At 45.1% G+C, this 21,708-nt stretch overlaps 1 protein-coding gene across 4 annotated transcripts in view; it reads left to right on the forward strand.

The window, feature by feature from the left end:
* Window positions 1–21,708, forward strand: part of CHD7 (chromodomain helicase DNA binding protein 7) — a 189,623-nt gene that overhangs the window by 144,659 nt on the left and 23,256 nt on the right. For all 4 annotated transcript variants that reach the window (XM_045050025.1, XM_045050027.1, XM_045050026.1 and 1 more), the window contains 11 exons: window positions 303–546; window positions 2,228–2,404; window positions 6,555–6,698; window positions 7,860–8,115; window positions 13,763–13,973; window positions 14,725–14,920; window positions 15,252–15,419; window positions 15,918–16,097; window positions 19,037–19,147; window positions 19,237–19,442; window positions 21,426–21,625. In XM_045050025.1, coding sequence (XP_044905960.1) covers window positions 303–546; window positions 2,228–2,404; window positions 6,555–6,698; window positions 7,860–8,115; window positions 13,763–13,973; window positions 14,725–14,920; window positions 15,252–15,419; window positions 15,918–16,097; window positions 19,037–19,147; window positions 19,237–19,442; window positions 21,426–21,625 — 2,093 coding nt within the window. The remainder of the gene's footprint in view (window positions 1–302; window positions 547–2,227; window positions 2,405–6,554; window positions 6,699–7,859; window positions 8,116–13,762; window positions 13,974–14,724; window positions 14,921–15,251; window positions 15,420–15,917; window positions 16,098–19,036; window positions 19,148–19,236; window positions 19,443–21,425; window positions 21,626–21,708) is intronic.

Consider the following 21,708-nt stretch of genomic DNA (forward strand, 5'->3'; position numbering starts at 1 on the left):
AAAAAATATTAATATTAATCAAATAATAGTGTAACACTTTAATCTCTAATAAGAATTATGAAAAACAGCAAGGATTGGAAGCATGCTTAATATTTATCCAACAAACATTAACACCGACATTGATAGAAGTATGTAGAAATAATGATGTCTTAGAGGATTTTGTTTGAAAATGTGTTCTGTTGAATCTGAGAGAACATCTGAGGTAGGCACTTGTGAATATAATAGCATATGTTTTGTAAAAAGACAGCAGTCTCTAATATCCATACTTACTAAACTTTTCTCATTTTGTTTCCTTCCCAAAGGCGAAACTGCATTTTAGCAGATGAAATGGGTTTGGGAAAAACTATCCAGTCCATTACATTTCTCTATGAGATATATTTGAAAGGAATCCATGGCCCTTTTTTAGTAATTGCCCCATTGTCCACAATCCCCAACTGGGAAAGGGAATTCCGTACCTGGACAGAGTTGAACGTGGTTGTGTATCATGGGAGTCAAGCTAGTCGTCGGACCATTCAGTTGTATGAAATGTACTTCAAAGATCCCCAGGTAAAACGTCACAAGTGGATTCTTGATGCTTCTTGTGTGTGTTTTAAGGTTTTGGATGTTAAAATGGTCTCAGACATTTTGGGGAAAGGCCTAGATTTTACAAAATGGAGAAATTTGCTTTAGATTTCTTATCCAGTTTATTGTGTTATACTTTCTCATCTTGCAAATATAGCTACTTTTTATACCTTTGGTCATCCTGATTATTAGATAAGAACGAATGAAATATTTTTACTTTGGGTGAACTACGGAAAATCATTTAATGTTTTGATGCACTAACTGGTTTTATTTTGCAAGCCTAAGAAAAAGCTAAACAAAAAATGGTGTTATTCAATGTAAGTAGAAAGAATATTTTATGAAACTATTACTAGAAGTAAAAATGATTAGGCATGCAATGTTGAGTGGCACATCCGAGCATATAATGTTGAGTGAAATACGCCCAAAGGGAGGAACGTCTCCTTTGGCTCTAGGTAGCACTTGGTATGATTTCTTACTTGTTCTTTGTTACCTGTATACAGTTATTGTATGATATTGACGGCAAAGCATTATAAATGACAAAGAAGGAAGAATAGTGTGTGCTAAAGTAGTTTTAAGCTACAGGTGGTAAATGGTAGTCCTATAGCTGGAGATAGGACAGAGTTTTGTTTTATATGTTTGCTTTATGTGTAAAATCTGACCTATAATTAAATACTTCAAGGAGAAAAATATTGAAATCTATTTTGGTACTTATCTTTAGATTTGAGAATTTGTTGTAAGTTCTATCCTAAGTGAATGGTTTTTCATTTTAGCCCTTCAAAAGTAAAACATAGGAGCACCTGGGTGGCTCAGTCGGTTAAGCATCTGACTCTCGATTTCAGCTCAGGTCATGATCTCACGGTCGTGAGGTTGAGCCCCTGCACTGGGTGTGGAGCCTTCTTAAGATTGATTCTCTCTCTCTCTCTCTCTCTCTCTCTCTCTCTCTCCCCCCCCCCCCCCCGCCCTCTCTCCCTCTGCCTCTCCCCCACTTACTCCTCCCTCTCAAGAAAAAAAGTAAAAAATAAGTTACCCAAGCAAAATAGAAGTAAAAAGTTTTCAAAAGTAAAAAAGGTTTTAAAAAGTTGCCTTAGTACATCATCCTTTTGCCTTCTTACCTTTCTGGAGTCTGTAGGCTGTAACTAGAATGAACATACTTAGTGGCGCTTTACTACATGTGATCTGGAGAGAAATTGAATCAGAAATTTTACTAATGATTTGCAGACTTCCTTTAAAAAGAAAGGTTTTTAGGGGCGCATAGGTGGCTCAGTTGGTTGAGCATCCGACTTCGGCCGGATCCGTGATCTCACGGTCCTTGAGTTCGAGTCCTACATCGGGCTCACTGCTGTCAATGCAGAGCCCGCTTTGGACCCTCTGTTCTCCTCTGTCTCTGCCCCTCCCCCACTTGTTTGTGCATTCTCTCTCTTTCTCTCTCTCTCTCTCTCTCTCTCTCTCTCTCTCTGAAAACAAAACAAAACAAAAAAACATTAAAAAAAATAAATTTAAAAAAAGGGTTTTAAAGCCCCCCTGCAAAACACCTTGAAAACAAAATGCATGTGTTACCCAAAATAAAGATGTCCCCAAAAGAGAAATACATATGTTTCATGCTTTTTATTAATCAAAGTTAATGTGATCTCTAATGCTAAATAGTAATTTAGAACTGTTCTTATAGGGTCGAGTGATAAAGGGGTCCTATAAGTTTCATGCCATCATCACTACATTTGAGATGATTTTGACGGATTGTCCTGAGCTGCGGAATATTCCATGGCGCTGTGTCGTCATTGATGAAGCCCACAGGCTGAAGAATAGGAACTGCAAGCTTCTGGAGGGGCTCAAGATGATGGACTTGGTCAGTGATCATAGTGATGATTCCATTGAACCTGAACAGAATCGTTACTGACTCGGTGTTCCCACTGTTTTGAATTTGACTGCTACCTGTGTAGGGTTTGCAAAGCCTGTCAAATATGGTGGTATATCCTCCTGAGCTTTTAGTTACTCAAAAGCTGCCGCTGTCCTTGATTCTTATATGACTGGCCGGTATCTTTGTGCAATTGTGTTACAGCAGGCTGTAGTCGGGATAGTTTCACTGAGATGAATTTCAAGTATTTACTTTTCCCTTTTGCTTATAAATACTGCCATTTCATATGCTGTTGGGCCAGGCTTTGGTCCAGTAATGGTAATGAAGTTATATTCCAGGGCTCATGGTTTTGGCACATTGGATCCAGTAGCGCTTGTAAATGGAAGTTCTTAGTAAGATGGGTTAATACCTGGGATTGGTCAAGTTCGCACAGACCCTTGGAAGTTTGGGGCGTTATGAGACCTTGAATTTGATCTGGAGTTTTAGACCATGCTTGCCCCTTCCTCTCCCCACTTCCGAAGAGGTGGTCAGGTTTTTCTTATAGGTTTTTTTCAGTAGGAGTGTTGTGGGATAACGTGTTGTAGAGGTGGTAGGATTTAACTGAGTTTCTGTTCCATACTTCTGTGTGTATGGTTTCCTAGCAGAAATTATTACGTGACTTCAGTCATCCTCAGACTTCTTTGCTATCTGTAGTTTGCAAGGTGGGTTTTGATCACTTGTTTTCATTTTTAATGTACGTTTTAGAAGCAATGTTATTGTCATTCAGTATGTCTTGAATGTTTTTGCGAAGTTTTTAAAAAGTGCAAAAAATTTTAAAAATCTCTTTGATGTTGCCTTCTGCAGATTAATTTGATCTCTTGTTAATTGAGAGTTTGAGAGGGGAAGGAACATTCTATGTGTTCGCGGCTATAAATTTTTTTTCCTGAAGACTCGTACTACCGAAAAGAACACTTAAAAGCTTTCTGTTGCAGCTGGTTCTTTGAAGCGATTCTCTTATTCATTAGCCAGCTCTTCTTTTAATCAAAAACAAACAAAGTCTAGTTGTGTTTAAAGGAAAAAGTCTGCCTGAATTATGCTAGTAAGGATGGGATTTCCCATCCTAAGGCTTTTTCAAATCAGTTTATATTTGATGGCCAATCCGCAAAAGAAATTAGAATACTTTAGAAACAGCGCATGGTCTTGAAGACATAGGTAAGCAAGTGGAAAAGAGAAACTCTGCTACTGTGTTCGTTCTCTCAGGCGATACGTTAGCCTTACACTGAAATCAACCTGTATCGGCAGGGAAACGCGAATGTTCCCGAAATACTGACCTGTATCTTCTGAGTAGGGACCCATCTTCACAGGGGTTCACGTGGAAGACACAGTACCCTTTTCTGAAGGCTTAAATCGTCACCTGAGTTTATCTAAGTTGTTTCCTATTACTAGTTTATGTGCTTCCAGGCAGTTGATGCTTAACTGCAAAGCAGTCCTCCAATGATACGTACAGATTCAACTCTCTCAGCAAACAACCTAATTGTCATTGGGAGACTTGAAAGGATTTTCCATTGTTTACAGCAACACTTCATTAATGGATTAGAATCTGTTATACAGATAACTTTTCGGTTACAAATTGCAGTGTTTCCTAACCGTTTTCACGTAATGGCACGTCCAGAAAGTGGTAATGTTCTCTGCGTGTCATTGTAGTATGTCACAGTGGGGTAAGCTGAGAACACTGCCCACTGCCATAGGTGACCAGCCCTGGGACACTGACTCACAACCCTGCTGGCTGCCCCAAGGACTTGCATACCTGTAACTCATTCATGGCTCTGATTGCAAATGAACCACTGGAAATCTCTGATAAGCAAATGAACCAAATAGTTGTTTTTCTGATGGCCAAGAATCTTTATCTCAGAAGAGACGTTTTCCAGATGGAACAGAGCAGCACTGTTCAGAATTGGAGTGTAATTGTATTTGTCTCGTTCTGGACAGCTCAGTGCTTGGCCTTGAAATCCTTACAGTAAATATCGTGAGAACTTCTACACTGGCTGCTTTTCATTCTTCTTTCCTAGAATAAGTCACAGTGAAAATAAGGACCAGTAAGTATATCCAGCTACGGAGCAGGTCAGAGGCCAGCGCTGTTTCCTGCCCTAGACTCAGTTAGGATGAAGGGGCACTTGATGACGATCGTGTTCCAAGTGCCTGCTCAGAAGCAGGAGACCAGCGAGTGTCTTCAGCTCTCCCCTCCCCAGGGAAATGCTTCCGGAGAGGATTTGTAGAGGGACGTCTATGGTCCACCCATCCTCCATAGAAGCCCTGGGGAGCACGGCATCCCCTTGTGCATCATTGACAAGGAGGGGATTCTCTGGAGGTGGCCGTGGTCCTTCATTGATTCCATCATCTCCTCTTTCATTGTCAGGAGGCCTTACGCAAATTAAAGAGTTTGCTGCAATGAAATGAAATGTGTATCACTCCATCAGAGCTAACAGGGAGGGACGGTAACGTTTTCGAGCCAAAAGCGTATCCCCTGGCGTAGTTGAGCTTGGAGGTGATAAGCTTGGTAGCCCCAGTCTCTTACATGATGTTTTATGATACTGTGTGTATTCATCAGGTGTTATTTCACAGTCACTTTCAAATGAAAACCTGGTTTTGTTCCACTACTCATATGTAACCTTATAAAAACGTCATGTGTGTAATCATTTGGTATAACTGGCTTTAAACAGCCCTGGAGGGAAAACAGCATGAAAAAGGAGCCCCTTTCCTTTTTTTTCAAATATTACTTTGAAATCAATAACTTAAAAGGCTTTTTCTGAAGCGTTCGGTTAGAGGTTAAGGATTGAGCTCGGTCATAAGGGATACGAGAAAACTGGGAGACGATCTTCAGTATCGATACAGCTGTTCCAGTGCAGTAGCTCCTTCCCAAATCTGTGACAGTGTAAAAAATTCTTGAGTAATTCAGAACTTGAGTATGTCAGGGACTGTGGCCCATGTTACCCACCAGGATGGTTTTACGGTAGAAACCCTTGAGTTGACTTGCAGACTCCTTACTCTATGAATTTAATGAGTCCGAAGAGGATGGTGGTCTGTGTATCTTCCTGAGAGACCTCTTTATCCAAAAGGAAGAAGAGGAGGAATGAAAGCAAACTGCACTGCTTCACCTCACTTTCAAAGAGCTTCACTGGCAGATGAGGCGTGGTACATATTACGAAAATTATCGTGTCCCTAGTTGTATCATTTATCTAGTGTTTCCCGAGCATATACTCTCTGCTTGCAGCCAACTCTTGTCAGATTTCACGTTAAGTCGGAACAATTGCTTTTGAATCTACCAGAAGGTAGGGTCACTTTCTGAACTAGTTTTATTCACTGTACTGTGCGTGAAATGGCCAAACAAAATATTGACCAATGAGGCCCTCAAGATTAATGAACTCACTACCGTTAAAACCGGTCACTGCGAAACAGCTCCTCTGTGTTGGGTATAAAACACAAAGACAAGAGAACAGATGCATGAGGAAAGCTGGAGAAAGAGCTCGTAAACAGGAAGAATTATCTTAAAGAAATACCTAACTTGGTTCAAAGAAACAAAGTTAGAAATAGCATCTGTTAAAAAAAAAAAAAAAAAGTGATTGTGGTATTTAAAACCAAGCTGACCTCTTTGCTAGTTTGAAATTTTTGCAGAACAAAATGGTTTTTCAGATGCCGTTGCCTGTAGAAGAACTTCTTTTGTCTCTAAAGTGAGTCATGCAGGAAGCAGATGGGGAGATGAGAATGCTGTTGATGTAGAGAACAGAAAGAAGCGTGTGAGCTCTCTCTGAGTCCAGGGATTTTAGGAAAAAAACTTGGGGAGGGGAAAAAGCATCGCGACTCGGGCCACTTGCACCGCCATGGCACTAAAATGCCGACCTGGTAACCCCTGGAAGAAATGAAAGGGCAAGACCTGTTTATGGGGTCTGCAGCGCTCCAGAGGGCCCCCGCCAACGTGTCTGAAGCAGGGTCCAAGCGTTCCTCGTATCTCCGCCTTCGCGCCCACCGCCTCCACGTCGCGTGTGGTGGATGCCGAGCTGCACGAATGAGAAGTAGGCAAATGGATGTCTGGAAAAAGAGGCTTTGGGTTTAGGACGTCGCTTCTGTCGCGATTCAGTCCGTTGCTTTCCTTGTGTTCCCGCAGGAGCACAAAGTGCTGCTGACGGGGACCCCCCTACAGAACACGGTGGAGGAACTCTTCAGCCTGCTTCATTTCTTGGAACCGAGTCGTTTCCCTTCAGAAACCACCTTCATGCAAGAATTTGGCGATCTGAAAACAGAAGAACAGGTACTTACCACGTCTACTTTGTGCTTTAGTCACGTCGTTGAAGACGAACCCAAGAAGTGGCAAAGCATTCCTACTTAGCCATGTAAAAATGTAAATTGTGTCGGGTTTTTTTCTCGCCCCCTGGTCAGGGGAGCCTTCCGCCTCCTTTCCTTGGACATTCCGAGTCTTCGTTGTCGACGTGTTCTTGTTTGTGTGTCTGCCCTGGTGACGGGCTGTCGAGAATTGTTCAGCGAGGTTACTTATTACCTACTCGTGTAATTTTCAGAGACCGCGGTGCTATTCAGGATGGTGATTTCACCACGTACCCTTGTGAGCTCAGTGTCAGAAGCCGTGGCAATTTGTAGTTATTCGCCCCCCGGAGTTCCGGGATTCTAGTCCTACTTGTTAACTTACTTTTCTGCCTCTCTGTATTTTCATTTAAACTACCCCACAGGATTTCTGTGAGAAATAAATGAGGTATTGTGTTTGAAAAGCAGCTGGTTATTTTATACATCCTAAGAGCTGTGTGGGTATTCATTATTGGACTGTAATTGAAACAGATAGAGATACGCTGGAGATCTTGGTCTTTATGGCCCCTGCCCCCTCCAACTTACTGTTTAAAGCCTCTTGGTTCAGTTCGGGGTAAAGTCTGCTTTATGTTGGTTTTGCTTTTCTTAAAATAAAAACCGTCCTGTGAGCTGTATGTCCTATTGCCAGTCAGCAGAAACGAGAACCAGAGAGAGATGTTCTGCCCGCTTATTGGTGGACGGAGTAGGCACCTCCTGGCTTGCTCATTCTGTTAGCTCTTCCCAGAAAGGAAGGGAGCTAAAGCACAGCACTCCCATGACATCGTGTCTTCCCTCTTCCTCATCATCCCTATGGCTTGAGACAAACAGGAGGGAAGGCTCAGGGAATACACTGAGTTCTTTTCTGCTGTGTGCTTGTCAGGCCTTCTGGCCGCTCGGGCTCCTGGCTGAAACGGGCCATTTAACGCCGACTCAGTCAACCTTCGTGCGCTTCTGTGACGCAAGCTGAGAGATTAGGGCCTTCCTCCCCTTGCTGGGCTTTGACAAATGAAAATGAACGGCAAACGAATAAGATGGTCCTGATTTCCCATGTTAGAATGTGTTTTAACATGCAAGCAAATCACGATACCAGTATTTACTTAAGGTCCTTTTTCAGGTGCAAAAACTCCAGGCTATTCTAAAGCCAATGATGTTGAGACGTCTCAAGGAGGATGTAGAAAAGAACTTGGCCCCCAAAGAAGAAACCATTATTGAGGTTGAGCTCACGAACATTCAGAAGAAATATTACCGAGCCATCCTTGAGAAGAATTTCACATTTCTCTCCAAAGGTGGTGGTCAAGCTAACGTACCTAACCTTTTAAACACTATGATGGAGCTACGGAAGTGCTGCAATCACCCATACCTTATTAACGGTAAGCCTGTGCGCCGGGAAGCGCGTTTTAAATGACTGTCCGACCTCCAGGAGTCCTTTTCTCCCTCCAGAGGACTTCGTGGGTTGTAGTCGTGACTGGATCCTGTCATCTCAACGCGGGTCTCACCACCTGCCCGTTCTTCTTGACGCCTCCTTCTGTGGTGGCTGAAGGCGGAGGACCGTTGCCCTCCCTGATCCTTGTGGCGGGACCTCAGCTCTCCTGTCTCCTCCTTCCCTGCCTCTGTCTCACCCCTTGGAAGGAGGTGTTCGTGTTCTTGGCTGAAAAGCACCAAACGTGCTAACAGCTAAAGAGAGATTAGCCTCAGTTGAGACTTTCTGGCTGTGTGTGGGCAGGGGGAGTGCGCGTGCGTGCACACAAACGCACGTGTGTTCCGTGTGTGTGTTTGCATCAGACGAGTTGAGGAGGAGCTGGCGGAGAAGGCGGCTGGCAGCTGTCTGGAGACTTTGATAGGAAGAAGTTTCAGTCTAGACGCTTTTAGGACTTATTCCCTAAGAATGAGGGGTTATTTTATTTTATTTTATTTTATTTCAATATATGAAATTTATTGTCAAATTGGTTTCCATACAACACCCAGTGCTCATCCCAAAAGGTGCCCTCCTCAATACCCACCACCCACCCTCCCCTCCCTCCCACCCCCCATCAACCATGAGGGGTCATTTTAAAACTTTGAGAACAGTTTGTTTCCGTTACTGATGAATACTTTATAGCCTTCCTGTTTTCTTAGCTACACCGAGAGTGTCTTATAACTGATTTGAGCAAAAACCCGTCTTGTAGCCTTCCAGAAGTAGTCAACGGGTCCATATTGCATGCCTGTGATGTGTGGGGCACTCTGGAGGGTATGGGAGCCTTCAGGTTTGTCAGGGATGGAGATGACAGAGCGATGAGAAAGCGGTGGCACTGAGACAAGTCTGTGGGGGTGGGAGGGAGTTTGCCGGTCAGGGTTAGAAAAAGGAAGGGCACTTAGACTGGTGTAATAACATCTGAGAAAAGACAAAGAGGCAGGAAGACAAAGGGGAACTTGCCCAGAGTATAAAGTCCACGTAAGTAGCAGTGGGACAGTGACCCTTAGACACACATCCTGGGACCCCCACAGTGGAGAGGCTTAAATGCGAGGTCATGGAATGTGGGCTTTAGTCCGTAGACAGGGGAGAGCCGTGGCTAGTGTTTGAGCTGAGGAGTGATTCAGGATGCTTGACCTGGCAACACCACGTAAAACAGATGGGAGGGAGCAGAGGAAGACCTACAGGCAGAAAGACCTGCCAGGATACCTGGCCAGAGTTCATACGGGTGAAAGAAAAGTGATGACCAGTTCAGCTGGGGTGTTGGTGCGCAAGTATAACTGGCCAGCAACGCAATTAGGTTCCTCTTCCAGGGGAACAAAGCTGGGTTTTATCTTTACCGCGATCCATGGAGTTCAAGGGCAGCTAATTTAAAGAGTTTCCAATCTTTCCCCCCTTTCATGGCTTACGCACCTGTCAGCCACCTCAGGTCCCCAAGTTTTTGTTATTCAGTGACAGAGTGGTCCACGCCTGGAAGACAGTCTCGGGGTATCACCTGAGGTCCTTGCTGTGGTGTGACATCGATGAACTTCCCTTCCAAGCTTTGCGCTTTTAGCTTTGTCCGCGAAAGAGAGCATTCTGTGTGACAACTCTGTGTTTAATGCTGCCAACCTACTAATGCTGTGTGTTTAAGAGCCTGTAAGGCCATTATGGTGAGTGTCAACCAGCCTGTTCCTGGGTTGGGGAGATGGTGTTGAGGCTTAGGGTGATTGATGGTATGAGTAAAGCACGCGTGCGTGTGACACACACACACTTTTGCATTTAATAGCTGCTAGAAAGCAAATGAAGGCTAGTGGCCTCCAAGGGGGGAAAGGAAGGCACTCACAAAAGAGCTTAAATGCTGCCAGCAGAATGCGTGCGAAAGGGTTGATGTCATCGATCGTTGTCAGATACCCACGCGCAGTTCCATCAAGTGTATCTTGTCTGCTTACTTGCTGATTATACGCACTGAACGTTTCGAGGGAGGGGTCCCCCCCCCCCAAAAAAAAAAAACACAGCTGCTGGGTCTCTTCCTTGGCTGATTGCTCTTCGGGATCATCTTATATAACAACTCATTGTTCACCAGGAGTCTCTTAGGATTTCGGAGGCTTATGTCTGCGGCAGTTGTTCTAATTGGTCACACCTTGGGGTCAGCTTTTTCTGTCCCTACAAGTTACGAAGTATCTGTTAAGCAGGTGTGTGTACACGCGTTTATGTCGAGAAACTGTAAAGGAAATGTATGCGCACACCCCGCGGGCACGTTCGATGTTACAACTGCCCAGATAACTTCCGTGGACGTTGGGTTTCGCCAAGGTTGCCCCGGGGCTGGTACCGCCCATCTTTTTATCCACAATCCGGAGTAGAAAGTATACTGATGTGATGCTGACTCTGCACGTGTTCACTGAGCGGGTTCAAGGAAGTTTTCAGTGGTGGAGGTTAAATTGCCATTTGTATTGGTTGTCAAGCTAAAGTTCGATCCCGGAAAGCGCAACATTTCTGTAATTGTGGAAGCTGGAAGCAAAGTTGGTAACACATGGTCATGCAAGCAAAGCACAGGGAAAGGAATTAGAACTGACGGCAGAACCCAAACTATGTAAGTGAGTAATATTTTCAGTGTGGGCGAGCATCTTAAGCGCTCAGCACAGTGTTTGGGGGCACACCGTGAGCACTTGGTCGGTGTTGCTTTTGCTTAGATAAGCGGGTAACCGGGGAACATAAATGCAGTCAGTGTTCCTGGCTCCAGCTTCAATAGAATGGAAGGTCCAGTTTTAGGTTCCCCATGTGAGAGTACAAATAATGTTGAAAACTTGGTCAGCGTCCCCTAATGGTTAGGAGTGACTTAGAGTCATTTGTTGTCCTTGTTGGGGGTTAGGAGGAGTAGAGAGAATAGGGGACAGAAGATAAGCCGAAGCTTGCACAGCGGAATGAATTTGGGATAGAAAATAGTAACTGTGTTTCTGGTTGTCTTCAAAAGAAAATAATTTCTTGTTTGTGGCTGGACACCATTGGCTAGATAATAACTTCTTGTTGTAGCTAGATAACAGAGCGGTCGCTGCCCTCACAGTGACCATCTGTTTAAGTGAAAAGACTTCCACACTCGTCTCAAGTTTCTCTGATGCAAACACACGTTTTGAAACGTAGCGTGAACAGTGCTTTAATTTAGGGCAGTGTCCACAGAGTATTTTGGCTTATCATAACCTATTAATTTTCGGATTGATATTTATGAATCTCACATCAAGGTAGATCCTTAATTGGTAAACTTGAAAATTTGCCTGTGACCTCAGAAGGTAGAAACTGGTTTGCTCCCCAACACCTTCCCTGACCTCCTTCTCCTTCAATCTGACCGTGATAAACATGGCGTTAGAGGAATCACATAGGATAGATGTTTGCTGATATTTCTAAAACTGCCCGCCACTTTAAGAACCTGAATTGGTAACAAAGAGCCGGATTGATTAACTCGGCAGTAGCTTTTGTCAGGTAAGAGCAAATGCACTTTAAGTTTGACTGTTCTTTATAAGATGAGAAATTAGTAGTAGCAATGAAAAAGCAAGAAAGTCACTTTTCTTTTCTCTGAACAAATTTAAAATGAAAAAAATTTCTCCGCTAATTTGCCTAAAGTATTTATGTTTTCAGTTTTTTACTAAAATTACTCAAATGTCTGATACTTGTCAAAGTGATTATCTCATTTTTGAAAACTATTGAGTTAACCATCAGCTTGTTTTAAACTAAGTAATGTACTATATTTTGGTTCGAAGTATAATTTTCATATGGACAAAAAAATAACTGCCCAAGTATCAGGAGTAAAATCTAGTTCTGAATTGTCAAGAGCTTATACTGTATGGCACAGGAATAAACTTTTTAAAAAGACCTAATGTAATGTATGGACTTAAATCCCTCTCCCCTGTCTCCTGAGGGCCTTCTTGTCCTGAATCTAGAGCCTGGATTTCTAAGTGTCATGTTTTGAAAAATATTATTCAGCTTTATTCAAGAACATTCCTGCGAATGCTCTTCAACAGCATTTTGTTTTTACCTTTTCCTAGTCAAAACCTTTCCCATTTTTTCCCCACTCAGAGAAAAGTCTTGCGTATTAGCCTCTTGCTCACGTGGAAAAGGGAGTGAGAGACCAGTGACTCCGACCCCGCTGGCATTTCCGGCCAGGCCCCCTTCCTCGCAAGTCAGTGTGCTTTGCGGGGGCCTTAGTGCCTGGGTAAAGGCATGAAGTGACTTTATTCAGTTCTCAGTAAGATTCTCTGTTGATTAATAATTACCAAGCTGTATTTCTGCATATGACTGTGCCATAACTTGATTTGCACAAGTGCCCTTCAGATGGAAATGGGATGGCACTTGTCTTACATCTGCTGCTGCCTGCAGAGGTTCTGTCCGAGTAGCCGTGGGGTCTAACCCACCTGGCCTTCAAGCCCCTTTTGAGATTTTGTGCATACCCGTCTGATGTATTGTGAGTTCACATGTTTAAAACCAGTGGTAAGAAGGGTAGTTTACAGTTTCTGGCACACTTGAAGGCTGGGAACCAATCCCATTAGGTGGATTTGTTTGTATTTTCTAAAGAATGGGTGGCCCCACCCCCATCCTTAGGGAGAGGTGCTGAGCACAGCAGCCGTGGCCTGATTAACCCCCCGAGACGGGAGGGGGCCAGACCGGTGCTGTCTAATTCTGGCTAAGCCACCTAAGCAGTCGAAGCAAGCTTAGCCTGTGTGTGTTTGGCGTCTGGGTGTGGGGGAGCCGTGAGCGCTTCTCTCCTGACGGTGTCATCCTCTCGAGGCTCCTCTGATGCACCCAAGTCTTTGTACAAGCAGAAATCTGCACGAGGCTATGAGAAAAAGAGGGCCAGGCCTAGAAGCCTTTCGCAACACGGGGTTGATTGCTGCCGCCGTTTTCTAAAAGCTTGAAAAGCTTTGGGTAATTCGAGATAGAGTTTTTGTACCTCATGAAATTATCGGATGAACGTGAACGTAGAGGGAGATTTAGAGATTGCAATAGGAGATACGCGTTCAGAACCCCTAAAAAGTCTCTGAAAATTATCCTGAAAAAGGGATTCCCTTTCGGTGCCCTCCTCTTGGCTGTATGAACACGCAGTTATCTACAAAAACCGCTGCCCTGACAACGTAATTATTAGACCTCTGTTCCCTTGTTTCTCAGCTTCAGAACAGATTTTGTTGTTTGTGTTTATATTCAGCTAGTAAACAATTCTTCATTTCTTTAGCAATTTAGGTTCCAAATTTTCTGTAGGTATCTGGCCCGTGGCTTGTTTCTGCCACTTCTGGCTTGACAGTCTGTTGTTGAAATTCAGTTTCTACAGACAGCAAACATTTGTTTGTTGGAAAATGTGGTTTTTACCCGCCCCCCCCCCCCCCAATGTTTAAATGTGTTGTGCTTAAAACTTTGATCCCTTTTATACTTTCATGGTTTTGTGCAGACCTGACTCTTAGTAAGTGGATAGATTCATATTCATAAACATGAGTGTGGCATTTGGGTTCCTACAGTTAGCAGTGGGTTTTGAAAGCAAGTTCATTGTTTTTAGTAATAAAAACCTTTTACGGTATTCACGTTATGCTGTCCAATCTCTGCAGGTGCTGAAGAGAAAATTTTGGAAGAGTTTAAAGAAACACACAATGCAGACTCTCCAGATTTTCAGCTCCAGGCGATGATCCAGGCTGCTGGCAAGCTAGTGCTGATTGACAAACTACTGCCAAAACTGAAGGCTGGTGGCCACAGGGTGCTTATCTTTTCCCAGATGGTGCGCTGCTTGGACATACTGGAAGACTACCTCATTCAAAGACGGTGAGGCCACCGCACCACGAGAATAAAAAGGAAATAAAAAATGACCTTTCCCAGGGCTCCAAGCGCTTCCCCTCCAAGTGACATTCGTGATAAAGGGGACGGAGTGGGGAGAACGCGTCCCCTCTCTTTCTAAAAACTGTCAGTGACCAGAGTAGGACTCTGCGTACTTTCCATGGCGGTTTTGTTTCCCATTTCTTTCATTTGACTAGAGGAGAATCGGTCTTACCTAAGATTGAAATTGTTTGTTATTTTAGTCAGCTATCTTTTTTTTATTTTTATTTTTTTAACGTTTATTTATTTTTGAGAGAGAAAGAGACAGAGCACGAGCAGGGGTAGGGACAGAGAGAGAGAGAGACAGGGAGACAGGGAGACACAGAATCTGAAGCAGGCTCCAGGCTCTGAGCTGTCAGCACGGAGCCCGCGGCGGGGCTCGAACTCACGTACCGTGAGGTCATGACCTGAGCCGAAGTCGGACGCTTAAGTGACTGAGCCACCCAGGCGCCCCAGAGGTGTCAGCTATTTTTAGACTTAAGTTATTTTACTAGAGAAGAAGTAAAATAAAATTTAATTTTTGAGCATTCAACCGATTATGTGCCAAACTATCCTAAAAGCTATTTGCTCTGCAATTATTTCTGGTAAATGATATCATTTGGGTACTACATACCCCATATTGTAATGCTTCGTTTACAAAAAGAAACAAGCGTCCTGTCGCCATGTATCAGGCCTCCTTGTTAACCCCGACGTTTTCCAGGTACCCATACGAGAGGATCGACGGCAGAGTGAGAGGCAACCTCCGCCAGGCAGCTATCGACAGATTCTCCAAACCCGATTCCGATAGGTTTGTTTTCCTCCTGTGTACACGGGCAGGAGGCTTAGGCATTAATCTTACTGCTGCTGATACCTGCATCATCTTCGATTCCGACTGGAATCCCCAAAATGATCTCCAGGTAAACACTCAAGAATATCGTCCCGAGGCCCTTTCTCTCTTTTCTTTTCATTCTTTCTTTCGTTCTTTTCTTTTTTTTTTTTTTTCCCAAAGTCATTCTGTGATGGAGAAGCCCCAGTGAAACTAATACATTAAAGCCGTGTAGTCCCTAAGGCAGTGTTCCACGATCGGGCCAATAAACCAAGAGTAATCAATTTACTAATAACGTAAAAGGAATTTCTTAGGACGGTAACCTTCTGTACTGCACCTCTGCTTATTGGAACAGGTGCTTTTGCAGCTGACACTTGCGTCTTTTCTTTCCGTGGTGGCCATTCATTTCCTTTCTCTTCCAGGCTCAGGCTAGATGTCATAGAATAGGACAGAGCAAATCTGTGAAAATCTACAGGCTGATCACAAGAAACTCTTACGAAAGGGAAATGTTTGACAAGGCTAGTCTGAAGCTCGGCCTGGACAAAGCTGTGCTGCAGTCCATGAGTGGGAGAGAAAACGCTACCAACGGGGTAATCCACACCTGCCCAGACCTTTCCTTTCCTTCTGGCTCCTTGCTTTTTGTAACTAGTAGTAAGAAATTATCCAGCATCAGGTTGTTTTTCAGCCTCAATATTTTCAGCCTAATTTGTCATATTTTCTTCTTTCCCTTCCCTTCCCTCCCCTCCCCTCCCCTCCCCTTTCCTTCCTTCCTTCCAGAGAGAGAGAGAGAGAGAGAGAGAGAGAGAGAGAGAAAGAGAAGGAGAGGATGAGCCTGGGAGGGACAGAGAGAGGTGGGGAGCAGAGGATCCAAAGCGGGCTCTGTGCTGACAGCAGAGAGCCTGACACAGGGCTCAAACTCTCAAACTGTGAGATCATGACCTGAGCCAATATCAGACACTTAACTGACTGAGCCACCCAGGCGCCCTTACATTTTCTAAGTCAGGTTTTTCCTCCTGGAGTACAACAAAGCATTTGTGTGGTCTAAAACATTTCAATTCTAAATTATTTTAAACCTCTCTCTAAAACAGGTCCAACAACTTTCCAAGAAAGAAATAGAGGATCTTCTGCGAAAGGGGGCCTACGGTGCACTCATGGATGAGGAGGATGAAGGGTCTAAGTTCTGCGAAGAAGATATTGACCAGATTCTCCTGCGGCGAACCCACACTATCACCATTGAGTCTGAAGGCAAAGGTTCCACGTTTGCTAAGGTGCGAACTGACCTGAAGAGGCAGGTTTTCTATAGAAGTGTAACAGAGTTCACATAAAGCAGGACCTTATAAAGTGCTCACCAGGTGCACATGTACCATTTGCTTTGTAGTTGAGAGTTAAGAATTAATTATTAACTCCCCGTGGAACCCTTGATGCATAGAAGGTTCTTTGTGTGTGTGTTGGGTCCCCTTCTCTGTATGTGGCGCTGGTTGTCATCCTCACCTTGGCCTCCTGTCAGCTCCCCCACTCCCAGCCTAATCCTTTACCTGTGTCCTTGACCCCATGCTCTCTGCTTCTTGAGCTCTGACATCATACTTCCTGAGATCCTGGTTCCTGACATAGCCTGTAACAACAGTCAAGCCACTCCTATCTTTAAAAAGCCTCTCATCTGGTTTGCCCTCCAGCTACGACTCCATGACCCTTCTTTCACAGCTAAAATCCACACGAGTGTTATTTGTACCCGCTGTCCCCACGGTCTCCCTTTCTGCTTATTTTTCGACCTCCAGCTTGCACCCCTCCCCCCGCCATCAGACCAGCTCTGGTGAAGGTCACCACCGCTTGACTGAGAGCGCCTTCTGAGGGCCCCCGCTGGTCGCTCCACCCATCCACACCCAGGCCCACTTTACACCTTTATTTTTAACAGCTTTCTTGAAATGTAATTTACTTACCATAAAATTCACCGATTTTTGAGTGTACAATTCAGTGCCTTTACCATATTTGCAGACTTGTGCAGCTATCACCACATCTAAGTTTAGAACATTTCCATCTCCCCAGAACCCCATGCCCATTAGCAGTCAGCGTCTCCTCCCTCCCTTCCTCTTCTTCCTCCTCCCTCCCCTCCCCTCCCCTCCCCTCCCCTCCCCTGCCAAGTCCTTGGCAACCACTAATCTGCTGCCTCTATAGATTTGCCTGCTCCGGACATTTCATAAAATGGAATCATACAACATGTGGTCTTTTGTGTCTGGCTTCCTTCACTTAGCATGGTTTTTTGAGATTCATCCGTGTTGTAACATGTATCAGTAATTCCTTCCCTTTTTTTGCTGAATGGTGTTCTCTTACGTAGATGCTCCTCTTTTAGCAGTTGATAATGGACATTGGGATTGTTTACGCATTCACTGGTTGAAAACGAAACGTGGGTTGTCTCCACCTTTGGGTTATCATGGATAACGTTGTTACAAACATTTATGAACAGGTTTTTGTGCAGACACATCTTTTCATTTCTCTTCTGTGGATCCCATAAATACAATTGCGGGGTCATGTGTTAACTCTGTGTTTAACCCTTTGAGGAGCTGCCAGACTGTTTTCTTAAGTGACTGCCCCGTTCTCCCTTCACGCCAGCCGTGTTTTCGGGTTCTAATGTCTCCATGTCCTTACTGGCACTTTGTATTTTCTGACTTCTTGATTCTAGCCATATTAGTGAGTGTGAGGTGATACCCAACTCTGGTTTGATCTGCATTCATTGATGCTATTGAGCATCTTTTTATGTGCTTGTTAGCCATATGGGTATCATTTGGGGGGAAATGTCTATTCAAATCTTTAGAGTTACTTGTCTTTTATTGTTGAATATTAAGAATTCTTTATATATTGTAGATAAAAGTTTCTCATTAGGTAATACAGGTTGCAAGTATTTTCTCCTAGTCTTTTCTTAATGGTCTTTAATTTCATTCAAGTCCAGTTTACCCATCTTTTTCTTTCATTATTCGTGCTTTTGATGTGTTGTCTAACCTAAGGTCACACAGATTTGCTCCTTTACGGTTTTTACTCTGACATTTTGGTCTTGGTCCCTTGTGTGTGAATCTTGGTGTGTGGTGTGAGATCAGGGTCCGTCTCCTTCCTTTTGCTCGGACATCCAGTCACCCCGGCCACGCCAGCCTTGAAAGGCTCCCTCCTCTGGGCTCTGTGACCCAGCACCTTCTCTCTCACGTCTTCCAGTTTCTTCTCAGGCTCTGTTCTCTGTCCTCACAGGCACCTCAGGTTCAGTATGTGCAGAACCTCATTCCCATCCCTCCACCCTGTGGACATGCCCACATTCGCAGCCTGCTTGTTTGCCTGAGTGATGCCGTTCAGAGGCTAGACTTGGCTGCTGAGGGTTTTCTTGGCCTCCTCCTCCTCTTCTTTCTCCTCCATGCTTCACATCCACCCAGATTCTAACTCCTTTCATTTTTCCTTTTAAAGAAGTCATTTCTAGCCTGTCTCCTTTTGTCCACTTCTGCCGGAGCCATTTTCAGTCTTCGCCGTTCCCTGTGTAAATTACTTTAGTAGCCTGTTCTACCCTCCTGTGCCCCAGGACATCGGTAGGATCTCTCTGACAGGTGGCTTTGGATACGATTGTGTCCATCGTGAGGTTATTTCCATTTTGAAAGAGTTCCCTGCTACCTCAGAACCCCGTTAACGGGACATGCAAGGCCCGCATGGCCTGGTTTCTGCCCGCTTCACCAGCTTGACCTTTCGCTGCTCTCCCCTGACTACCTTTATCACCAGCCACATGACACAACTGCCTTGCTTCTCCTCTGAGCCTTTGCACATGCTCTGTCGTGAACGGTTCCACATGCTTTTCCTGGTCTGTGAGCTTTTAACAGCCTGGTCCAGGCATTATATTCTGGGGAGCCAGTTCTCTGTCCCAGCAGTGCCCGCCCTGCACCTCCACCCCCTCACGAACCTGGCTAGGGCCCCCCTCTGTATGTCAGTTGCACCTGCACGTACCTTTGTTACCTGCCGCTGATCACGCTGTACTGTCATCTTTTGCTTCCTGATCTGTTGAAACCCCTGGACAGAGAGCTGCCTGAGGGACGGTCTCTCATCCTCACCCACAGACTGCAGCATGTAGCACACAGTGCAAGAACGCATACGTGTTTGGCTGACCGAGTAAATGAAAACTGCTTTGCATTTTGCCTCTGAGAAAAGCATCTGAGAGTCATGCATATTTTTCCCCCTTTAGGCCAGTTTTGTTGCATCTGGAAACAGGACAGACATTTCCTTGGATGATCCAAATTTCTGGCAAAAGTGGGCTAAGAAGGCTGAATTGGATATTGATGCCTTAAACGGGAGGGTGAGTGAGAGGTCCTGCTCAAACCCTATCTACTACAACCCAAGGGGTGCTGTTTTAGAAGTTTTAAAGTTATCTGCTGTCTTTTTTAGAACAACCTGGTTATTGACACTCCAAGAGTGAGGAAGCAAACCAGGCTGTACAGTGCAGTGAAAGAAGACGAGCTGATGGAGTTTTCAGACTTGGAAAGTGATTCCGAAGAGAAGCCTTGCACGAAGCCGCGGCGGCCCCAGGACAGGTCCCAGGGTTACGCGAGGAGTGAGTGCTTTAGGGTTGAGAAGAATCTGCTCGTCTATGGGTGAGTCAGACTCATGTGAAACACAGAATTTTATTCTAAATGTCAAATTCTGACCAGCGTAGGGAAGGTATTTTTTGTGTCTGGATTTCTGTGACTCCCCATAGTGCAGCCAAGCAAATGACTTTGTAGCAACTTTGACGGGGCCCGGGTTGTTTGGTAAAGATGCTCACGGTTGTTCGGATCCTCGTGGATGGGAAGGAGCACAGCTTTGGCCCTTAAGGAACGATGTCAGATCCAGACTTACCTGTCGGTGACTAATAACGTAGAATGAAGTCTCAAGACCACAGATGCGTTTCCTGTTTTAGCTTCACATGCAGTTTGTGACTATAGTAGTCTTTCAGTACTTTTTTTCTGTTACAAAAACCTGTCAAAGGCAGTCGTCTTGGTTCTGAAGGTCTTCCAGCTCATCTCAAACATCCAGGGGTGGTTATTTCAACTCCAGATGTGTCGTGTTTGTCCTGCTGGACAACATGTCTCTGAAAGGCAGGAGCCACATCTAATTCATTTCTGAATCTGTGTGAAACGCCACCCAGTGCTTTGAATGATGGTAAGGTAGATACCTGAATCTCCAAAGAGTTCTCTAGCACACCGTGGGACTGCAGACAAGTTCCAGTCAAAAAAAAAAAACTGCCACCAAAATAATTTTTCTATAGGTCTGGTGATATCCTGCTCTTGATTAGTTCTTCCAGTGGGTTATCATTAATTTCAGAATAAACACAAACTCTCTATTAATCTGGCCTACAGGGCTCTTATCTGGCCCTTATGTGTCTTATTGGTCCTTTCTGTGGGTAGCTCAGGCTTCTGTTGGGATAGACCGCCTCATCTCCTTCAGTGTGCCATGCTCTGTCTCATCTCTGTCTTTCTAGAAGTTCTTTCCACTGCCTAGAGTGTGAGCATGCACACACACACACACACACACACACACACCCAGTACACAGACTTGCTCTGCCCAACAGCTCCTGTCACTGACATCAGCACAGGCATCACCTCGGCGCCCTCGGCGCCCTGCACCAGAGAGTCTGGTCTGCACGTTCCATCACACCCATCATGTTGTCTTATGACTTTGAGTAGCAGCCCTCTCCTGAGAGAGCCCCAGTTAGAGCTCCACGAAGCCCGAGACTCTTTTCTCTGTGTCCTCGGGGAAGAGTGCAATGCTAGCAGACACAAAATGAGTGCCAAATCAGTGATTTCTTGTGGAATAAATGAAGTTCAGCTGAAGCCCATTCTGTGTCTCAGCAGGACAGATCCCTAAGCCCTTTGCTACTTGCACCTGCTTGTATGTTTCAACCTAACCATCAAAGTTAGTAGCTGAGAGTTTTGCCGATAGCTTTAGAAATGGGATATATCAATGACTCCTAAAGCTAAGAAGTATGCTTCGAGTGCGGGTCTTTGAGGAAAGGGCTGCCCTCCCCCTCTAGGCATCACTATGTAGTAGACACCTCCTGGAGGCGGGGCATTGGGTAGGATACTCAGACACCAGGGATGCACCTATGAGTAGGACAGTCAGGGCCCTGCCTCAGGGAAGGTGAACAAGAGGAAGCGGCCATCAACAGTGAGGGTACTATGGCAGGGAAGATGGCGCAAAGGGAGAGTCAGCGGCGGGTCTGTCCTTGAATTGGCAGCTCGGGTATTGTCTCCCGCTCCTGAGGCTAGGGGGAATGTAAGAGGGGGTCCCACAGACGGCGGCGTGACTTAATGGGTGGACGTCGCGGATTAGCCCGGGTAAGAGAGAGAGTCCGGCGCTGGGCAGGGAGAAGAGAGTTCCATGCAGAGAGAGCAGCGTGTCCCGAGGCCTGAAGGTGAGGATTAGCCCTGCAGTTTGAGGAACTGAGTACATAGAAGCCAGAGAGGCCCAGGCCGGGGCAAATGGCAGGGCCTGCCAGGGCGGCCAAGGCCTCCCTAACGCTGCTGCCTGCCTGTGAAAGTAAAGCCCCAGATCTAAACTGAAAGGCACCGTCTACATGCTGAATATCTGCTTTGCAGCTGGGGACGGTGGACAGATATCCTTTCGCACGGGCGCTACAAGCGGCAGCTCACTGAGCAAGACGTGGAAACCATCTGCAGGGCCATCCTCGTGTACTGCCTCAATCATTACAAGGGGGATGAGAATATCAAAAGCTTCATCTGGGATTTGATCACGCCCACGGCGGACGGCCAGACGCGAGCCTTGGTCAACCATTCTGGTAGGTCCGCTTCATGTCGTTTGTACCGCAGGGTCCCGGAGAGCCACCCAGGACCCTTGTGACACAACCTAGACCCCATATCT

This window comes from Felis catus, chromosome F2, assembly GCF_018350175.1.
Source record: "Felis catus isolate Fca126 chromosome F2, F.catus_Fca126_mat1.0, whole genome shotgun sequence".
In the NCBI taxonomy this organism is placed as follows: Eukaryota; Metazoa; Chordata; class Mammalia; order Carnivora; family Felidae; genus Felis; species Felis catus.